This window comes from Solanum tuberosum, unplaced genomic scaffold, assembly GCF_000226075.1.
Source record: "Solanum tuberosum cultivar DM 1-3 516 R44 unplaced genomic scaffold, SolTub_3.0 scf00133, whole genome shotgun sequence".
In the NCBI taxonomy this organism is placed as follows: Eukaryota; Viridiplantae; Streptophyta; class Magnoliopsida; order Solanales; family Solanaceae; genus Solanum; species Solanum tuberosum.
Genome location: NW_006239056.1, coordinates 770250 through 779524, shown reverse-complemented (window position 1 = coordinate 779524; position 9275 = coordinate 770250). Strand labels below are relative to the sequence as shown.

The 9275-nt window shown below is 30.1% G+C and overlaps 1 protein-coding gene across 2 annotated transcripts; it reads left to right on the top strand.

Moving 5' to 3' along the window:
* Nucleotides 1-2744: 2744 nt before the first annotated feature.
* Nucleotides 2745-6997, top strand: LOC102586721 (uncharacterized). Of its 2 annotated transcripts, none has more exons than XM_006351086.2 (3): nucleotides 2745-2882; nucleotides 4530-4600; nucleotides 6227-6997. In XM_006351086.2, exons 2-3 carry the CDS (start codon nucleotides 4532-4534, stop codon nucleotides 6803-6805), a joined length of 648 nt encoding a protein of 215 aa, XP_006351148.1. In that variant the 5' UTR covers nucleotides 2745-2882; nucleotides 4530-4531; the 3' UTR covers nucleotides 6806-6997. The 2 variants fall into 2 exon arrangements, with proteins under 2 accessions (XP_006351148.1, XP_006351147.1); XM_006351085.2 differs by lacking the exon at nucleotides 2745-2882 and adding an exon at nucleotides 2890-3008.
* Nucleotides 6998-9275: the final 2278 nt, after the last annotated feature.

Sequence of the window (9275 nt, the reverse complement as noted above, 5' to 3'; positions counted from 1 at the left end):
GTTAGTAATTGATCATTCACATTGAAACTGTAAAAGATATATTAATTTTCAACATTTTTTTCTTTTTCTCTTATTTTCAACATGAAGTACGCTAGAGATAAAGATTTTGGCCAAAATCAACCTTAAACTGTATCTCAAACTTAAACTATATCCTTAAAGTATCATTCTTAGAAGAAAACATCCTTCAAGTATATAAAAGTGAACAATTTTCATCCTTCTACTTTTAGTAGAAAACTAAAGATCCCACAAAAATCAAGTTATTCCTTCGTAATTATTATTCTTAGATACGTCAAAAAATTTATCGTGAACTTTTTTGGTAACTGAGTTTAGCATTATGCAAAAATTTTTAATTTGATAGTTTTTTTTCATTTATTTTTCATGTTATCTGATATTAAAAATATTATTAGTTGAAATATGTTTCGTCTCAATTGAATAAGCTAGCAGCGGCGTTTGTTGGAGACATCCGCTTCTAATAATGTAGAATGAAACTCAAATGCGAGACATAATCAATATTTTGATCACTTCAATTTCATATTGGCCCAAAAATTTATTGATTTAAATACAGTTTAGCTTTGAAAAAGGTAATGATAATTAAGCTCCAGCTTCTTTTCGTTACTAAATGAGAAAAAGAACAGATTGTGTATCCTCACACCTTCCAAACATTTTTTGTTTCGGTAAGCAATGATGTCTAAGATTTTTAATATTTTTTTCAGGAACTTCTTATAGCAGATAATGAAATTATGCAGAAAAACTTTTGTTGATAGTCACGTGAATTGCTCATGGTTTTGTAAGATCCCATAGTTTTTTGACGATTTCTTATATAAGCTTTCAAATACTTAGAGGATATTTTTTGCCAAAAAAAAATATTTTAAAAATGTAATTTAAGTTTGGGGTATAATTTAAAGATGTTTTTGACCAAAAACTGCCAAAAGATACATTAGAAAAGATGGGTATCTTTTAGCCAACTTTATCTTTTTATAAGTAAAAATACCATTTCATAAATGGTTTATATAAAATATATAAATTGCTCATTTAAAAATTTAAGAAATACATCACTACTTAATAATAATACAACTATGATTTTATTTTTGATTGATGAATAAGCAGACCAAATTAGTCATGGCCGTAGAATAATGGGTTAAACCATACTAACATAACAAATTTGTTAGAAGAAATAACTCCTGAGTCGTTGGATAGAGTGTATTAAAAGAAATAATGCATGTATTAATTTTGTATATTAGTAATATTTTGTTTGGTACATTTTCAACTTATGTATAATTAATAGGTTGATGTGTGTATTATAATATACATGAAAATTCATGATATTAGTAATGCAAGAGATTTCAATGCATGCATTAGCATGGTTAAAGACTCAAGCATCCCTTAAAATATTTTTTTTACAACTTTTCTCGCATAATTGTGGAGGGTGTACCTTTGTAAAGTATTTTACAACAAAAAAATATGTAATGCATATTATTTTTAATACACCAAACTAAACAATGTGTATAAGAAATAATTATTGCATAATTAATGCAAACATAACTAATACATGCATTACTAATGCTAGTATTTTTAATACATTTTATTTGATATTATTCTCATGCACCCTAGGAGTGTGTAAAAATCGAACCGACCAATAAATTGAATCGAAAAAATGCTATTGACTTATTTGGTCAACATATGTTTGTATAGGTAAACCGATATATAATCATTAAGGTTGTAGTAATTTACTCATTTACCCCTACATAAATACTAATATTAATATCAGTACCTTACTGTTTACTACATTTACCATTTAGCCTTCAATTCATACTATTATCTTAGTTCTTTTATTTGTGTTGTACTTGTATAGTTATTTTCATGTTAGCTAATGATGTTTCTATTTTGTGAGCATTATACAAAGTTACATTAGTGTCTTATCACACCAAATTATTGGAGTAGTCATATATATGTTTGTCTTATGAGCATTTTTGTATTGGTTAAACCGTGTCGTTAAGAACCAATATCGATAAATCGAAAATTGATTTTGAAAAATATCATATTGATTTAATTAGTTATTGGTTTAGCATATTTAAAAATCAAAAAATAATAAAACGAACTGATAGTACATTAAATCAAACCGGACCGACCCCTAATACACCCTACCAAACGATTTCCGTTTGACCATAGATATTTTATAAAATATTTGGGGAAAAAAATTGACAAATCTTGTTTGGTCATATAACTTGCCATTATTTGCTATATATTTTTGGAAAATAATCCATATTTTCAAATAGTAGAAAAAAATAGCATTTTGGGTCAAATTTTATTATTTGAGAACTTTTAAAAATTATAGCAAATTTTTATATTTTATAAAAACATCCATCATTTATAATTTTGGACTAAATTTTAGAATCCTAGTTCGACGTATAAAATTTATATAGTTATATACATATTTTATCAGTTTTTATTCGAACTTGTCTTTTGAAGCCACTTTCAATTATAAGTAGTAATAATATTTTTTTCCTATATAAATCAATGATATTTTTCTCAAATTCATATTAATTATGTTTGTTGTGATTACTTTTTAGGAAACATGTTTAGCACAAAATGATAATATAAACTTATAAATACTTTTAATAATTCTTAGAACTTATGAATATAAAATTATATATTTTTTAAATAAAAATTTATCCCAAAATTCATAACAAAACTCGAAAATAATTTGCCAAAAATATTTGTGAATTTCTGAGTAGCAATTTAAATTAAAGTTTTGATAAATGGGTCAAAAAACTGGTTGAGCTAAGCGGAAGGACATAGTTGGTCTTCGTGTCCCAATTGAGTGTAGAGCTCAGCTGTTTACCATTCATTTCTTGAAGCAGAGCTGGAATCTGAATTCTGAGGTAGACTTCTAACTTTTCTTTTGTAGTATTTGTTTTGGAGTTTTGGGTGTATCTTTATTTGGGTTGGATTGAACCCTTCTATGCCTTGGAAGCTCTACTTGTCAATTTGTTCTCCAATTCCTTTTAGTAAGTTGTTTTCCTCCTATATTGTTTGTTTATCTTTGGACAAGATTGCTGCTTAAAGTTTGTGCATTTTGATTTCACTCAAATATTTTGCATTTTTTTTTTAAATTTTATAACAAGGGAAACCCGCAGCCGCTACCCTTGGGTGCGCACAGGGTACAGCCCATGCTCTTATGCAATAGCTCGCAAACCACATAGGAGAGGTAATCCGCACTAGGCAAGCCCGATGCGACGACCTCGACCCAGAAGACAAACCCTTGCTTTCGCTGGTAAGGGGTTTCGAACTTGAGACCTCCAACAAGGAAGTCCCAAGCTCAAACCACTGGGCCACCCCAAAGGGTATTTTAGGGCACTTGTTTAACTGAAAGTTGGTTGATGCATATGAAATTGGTAGGGTACAAGGAGATGAAAACAAGGTTTAATCTTGGTTATGTATTCCATCCCGAATAATTAAATAGCAAGGTCGTTTGGTTGGGAGTGGGAACAAGTTATCGTGGGATAAGTTATTCCATTGCTAAAGTATAAATGGTGAGATAAATAATCCATGACGGCCTAATACCTTCAACCAAACACAGGATAAAATAGTTCTGCATTTTATCCGGAGATTATTATTATACCTTATACCTCACACCATACGACTCCTAATAGTTTAAGAGTGGAAGTCTCTGTACCGTTCATGAACTAATGATTATAATGTGAGAAAGTCGAATGATATACATAGACAGACACCAAGCAAATGCTGATTGTGAGTTTTAGTTATTTGACATGTGAGTTTTCGGGAAAAAAATTGAGTTCTAGGACTATTTTATGGAGAGAAATTAAGTATTACTACTTGCTAGTCAAATTAGAACTCATGTGTGTATGTATAACAAGTGGTTATTAAGAAAAGACGAAAGAAAATGGGATAGTCGACTTGTCATCATTGCAAATAAGAGTAGTTGTTGCAGTGAAGAGGATTAATTGTATAAGGTTGGGATAAAGTGGTGAGTTTGTTTCAAAAGAGTTCACAAAAAATATAAATCTTTGGTCTCATCCTCGATACTGAGATATATACCACAAGACTTATAAGTTGATGACTTGATTCGAAAGGATTGTCTCGGTAATGTGGAGAAGATTACTATTTCTGTATGTTAGGTTTCTTGATTCTAAGTACCTGATAGTAAGTGCTGCAATACCATGATACAACAATGATTCGACTTGTTCTCATGTCATTTATAGGAGAAGGTTATTTTATAGTGGGTCCTTACGTTACTTTCCAAACAAATTCAATAGTTCTTCTTTTGTTGTTGGTAAGTACAAATTCAGTAGTTGTTTTGTACTCTATTTTTTATAAGTGAGATATAGGTTTTGGATTTAAGCAGTTATATGGGATGAAAATTTCAGTTTCTGAGTGCATTTCTGAAGTCCCATATCCTTACATGTCCTACCTTTGTGTTTTATATGGGCTGCGAAAAGTTCGGCGTTTCTTTTAGGTCTTCGAATGTCCTCTATATCTACTCATTCAGCTTGTGCTTTATGGTGCAGGGATGCTAGGAAAATCATTTGCTACTCCTTTGCTGACCTTTAACTCTGCATCATGCTTCTCCTCTCCTGGTGTGAGTATAACTTCTTACATTTTTGTAGAAGCCGTTGAGCGGTTAGATTCATCTCAAGGGGTGGCATTTGATCCCAAGATTCATCAGTTTATATTCTCTACTTTTTACTGCTTATATAAATGAGATTTTTTCAATATTAATAAAATTATTTACCGTATCAAAAAAGATCCGTAAGTTATGTCTGGGGTCATTAGATCCAAATTACTATGTTAATCACTTCATGTTCTATTTCTTTCTTTTGTCACTCCGTCCTATTTTATGTGATGATACTAGATTTATACAGAGTAGACAATGCTAATTTGACTTATATAATATAATAGTAGTAAGGATCCTTCGAGGACATCCGATAGCAAAAATATTCTTATATCAGTAGTAATGAGAGAATATATTACAATATCGGTTGGAAAATAGATATAGAAAACATCACATCCTGAAAGTTGTGTATAGTAATTGTATTAATGGAGCACCCAAGGGTGTGGTATGCTAGTCAATGAAGTGGTTGAAAATCACGAGAGAGTAGGGTTCAAATGTCAGCAGACACAAAAATACTTTGTGCTTTTTCCCATTAGTCTAAGTTTTGGGGTACAGAGTGACCGATACATGTACTTGGAGATAACAGGTATCCAATGGAATAGTCGAGGTGTGCCAAGTGATCTGGAACTGCTACAAGAGAAAGTATTAATGGAATGGAGTCAAATAATTTGCAAAAAGAACAAAATTACAAGTGTATCATATAAATTGGAATTGAGAGTTTTCATTTTTAAAGTTATGAATCAATTAACTAATTTTATCTTTGTTATCTCTCATACTTGTGACTTACAAGCTCGGTGAACTTGTAACAACAACAACAACATACCCAGTGTAATCTCAGAAAGTGGGGTCTGGGAAGGGTAAAGTGTATGCAGACCTTATCACTACCTTAAAGGTAGAGTGATTGTTTTCAATAGACCCTTAGTTCAAGGAAAAAAGTCTAAAGCAGTATAGAGAAATAAATAACGGAAATGAAGAAAGTCATGGAAAAATATTATAGACAACCTAACAAATCAACCTAAACAGTAGTCATAACAAGATAAAGCGATAATCGAAGGTTAAAAAAGGAAAGATAATAACCAAACTCAAAGGACAAGAAACTACAAGAGTAATACTACCACTAATAGTACGACTATAGTATAGAAGAATAAGCGAGACAACATTCAACTATCTAACTGACCTCCTACCCTAAGCCATGTTCTCTATAACCTCATATCTAAGGTCATGTCCTCGGTAAGCTGAAGCTGTGTCATGTCTTGTCTAATCATCTCTCCCCACTACTTCTTCGGCATACCTCTACCTCTCTTGGAACTATCCATGGCCAAACTTCTGTGAACTTGTTAGGCAGTTTGGCCAAAGCAAAAGATCCTTAGGCAAATAGCTAATGTTAATTTAATACTTGTGTGGTTGATGATTTTTAAGGAATGGTTATTTGAGGATTCATATATCCAGACAACTAGTTTTTAGTCGAGGAATAGTTGGTTTTCTTGATAGTGATAAATCTTTCATTGTTTGCATGATGTTCAGTCTTCTATATTACCCTAATATACTCTCTGGCGTAAACATAGCTCATACTTTCTTTATCTTACTCTACAGTGTGATTCCGTCTCAACAACAGCATACACTCTAGTTGGGTATGTAAATTGCTCGAGTAGCATTACATTTAATGTCACTAGGGGATCTTGGACGTCCAATTATCCATCCAAGAAATGGACGTTGCATTCAACAGTTACTGACAATATAGTATTAACTGAAGAAGAGAAGAAAACATGGAACGATAGCAGACAAGCTCTTTCTGCATTAAAATTTAGCCCAGATGAAGAAGACAAAATATTAGGAAAAGCATTTGGCCACATACATTCGCCTTACTGGTATGAAGAACGGAAGAAAGAGGTTCCACGACTAGAAGTTGTAAATGAGATACTGGATTATCTAAGGAGTTTAAGCCTTACTGATGATGATCTCACTAAACTTGTCAAGAAATTCCCAGAAGTTCTTGGATGTAGCCTTGAAGATGAAATGAAAACCAATGTCGAAATTCTGGCAAAACAATGGGGAATTGAAGGTAAAACTCTGAGAAATTTGCTTCTTCGAAATCCAAAAGTTTTAGGCTACAATGTTGATTGCAAAGGTGATTGTGTGGCTAAATGCACTCGCTGTTGGGCTCGGTTCTAGCTGTGTATTCTTGTTTTTCATTCTCATACTTTTCTTTATGTATAACTTTCGTCAGCCATTGTATCTAATTATTCAATATCGAAAGTAAATTTATACAATATCAGATTTCTGTATTGCACTGAGATGTGACTCAAGTTTAGATCAAAGTATGTTACAGAGACAATGAAATGAAAAAAATCAGAGCAATTTTTTGAACTTTGATTTCATTTGGTTTTTGATTTTTTGGAGTTGTATACCAAACCAAACGTTTCTTTTAAGTTTGGTTGGTTCGATTCGATTTTTTCGATTTTTTTATGTCCAAATTGGAGAAATTATATCGACTTGATTCATCTGTACACATTTTTACAGTTTTTCAAATTTATGATTGAGTGAATGAATAACAAATCTAAGACCCAAATCCCACTAAAAATATTTGCAATAGGTTTTTTTTTTTTTTAACTCTACAATTGTATATACAGAATTTAAAAGGAAAAGTTGTGTGTCACACTGATTAATGAGTCTAGCAATTACAAATGCAGAGTGAACATAGATTAAAATAAGATAAGCAAAATAGTTATAATTGTTACTAGGAAAATGATTTTCTCATGTTAAAATATCTTTGCAGGGGTGGCTCAATGATCAGCCTAGTAAAGTATTTGCTTTAGGCTTTCAAAATTTTGAGACTCGGAAAATTTTCATTCTGAATTTTATGATTTTAATTTCATATAAAATAATATTAATGATTGTAAATTTTTCTTACAAAATTTACGTAAAAACTAAATAAAGAAAGAATTGATTGAGGAAAATGAGTTGATTTGGAAAATATTTTCCAAACATTTAAGCCAATCAAACATGAAAAAATTGAAAAATATTTTCCAGAAAATATTTTCCTCCTTGCCAAACACACCCTATAAGTTATCATATTCTATGTTCAAGTATAAATTATTGAAATCTTTAAAAAAAAGTCATCAATCTACGTATATCTTCACAAGTGAAATCTATTTCCCAAGATACTCTTAATAATTCATTTTAATAATATATCTCTCATTTCCCTCTTTTGTCATTTTTATATATGTTAAACACTAACAACTTTTAATTTTGTCATTTAATATGGAGTTCATTGTTTAAAGGGAAAAAAGATTGATATATCTCTTAGTTTTGTCATTTAAAGCTCATATATTATTATTATATAGAAGAGTGAAGACGACCGGACGACCAATGACAATTTCGAAAATCTAATATGATTGAAGGGCAGAATAGTAATTGATAGGGTATTGTCAATTTTTGTTTTAAATTAAATTTAAAAAAAATAGGAATAGTAGAAAGAGAAGGCCACGTGTACTTCTATCATCAAAAGCACAAAAAATCACAAGTGGCCGTACTATCTAAACATGATGGGACCCATTTTTAATTCAATTTATATTACATTAACACCTTTACTTTTTGCACTAAAATAAATATAAAAAGAAACAAACATGATTTAAAATGTATTAAATGAAAATAAAAATATTTTAATTAGGGAGAATAAAAATAAAAGTTAATAAATAAAATTAACCGAAGACTCTCACTAAAATTTAAAATAAATAGTTTTAAAATTTTGCGAATCAAGCATTGAAGAGAAATAATAAGTATTCTTCGTGTTCAATTTACGTACATTGATGAAAAGAATATTCTGATAGTAAAATAATTTAAATTTTAAGATTAAGCAGATTAAATTTAATTAATTATAGTAGATTGTTTACTTTATTTACTTAATATTGCTATTTCTTTTTTCTTAAATAAGAAGTCAAGAATCGAAACACATGAAAATCAATACATTAATTAAGAAAAGTAAATAAATATAAGTAGATTAATATTTAGAAAGAGATGACAAAAATAGCAAATGCCGAGGAGTACAAGAAATTAATGCAAAGTTAAAATATGGACCCCATTTTTTTGACTCACTTCAAAAGTCTATGCAATCAAGACCACACATTTTATTTTATTTTTAAAAATAACAATTAATTTGAGTTCATATTTATTTTTGAATGTACTTACTACTTTTAATGAGATTTTTTTTCATATTCAAAATTTAAATTCGAGGCCTTTTAATCATTATCTTTCTTAATCTGGTTCGGTCATGAAAATATAGTTTTTATTTTATTAAAAAATGTATAATTAAAGTCGTCTTTGGTTAAATTTTATATAAAAATATAAATATATTTTTCTAAAATGCATAATACATAAATATGTCATTTAATTTGGTTTCATTTGACATCAGTGTCCTCCAATTTTGGATGTGCATAGTAGACACAAAAATTTGTATAGAAATGAACAAGTAGACACATGTGTCCTACTTGACGTCCTACGCGGCGATATAATTCATGTCCTATGCGACATTCTATGTGGCGTCTTACGTGAATTATGTCTCGTAGGACACGTTTGTCTACTTGTTCAACTTTATATTTCTATCTATTTTTCTATTATATAGAAGAGTGAAGACGACCAGGAC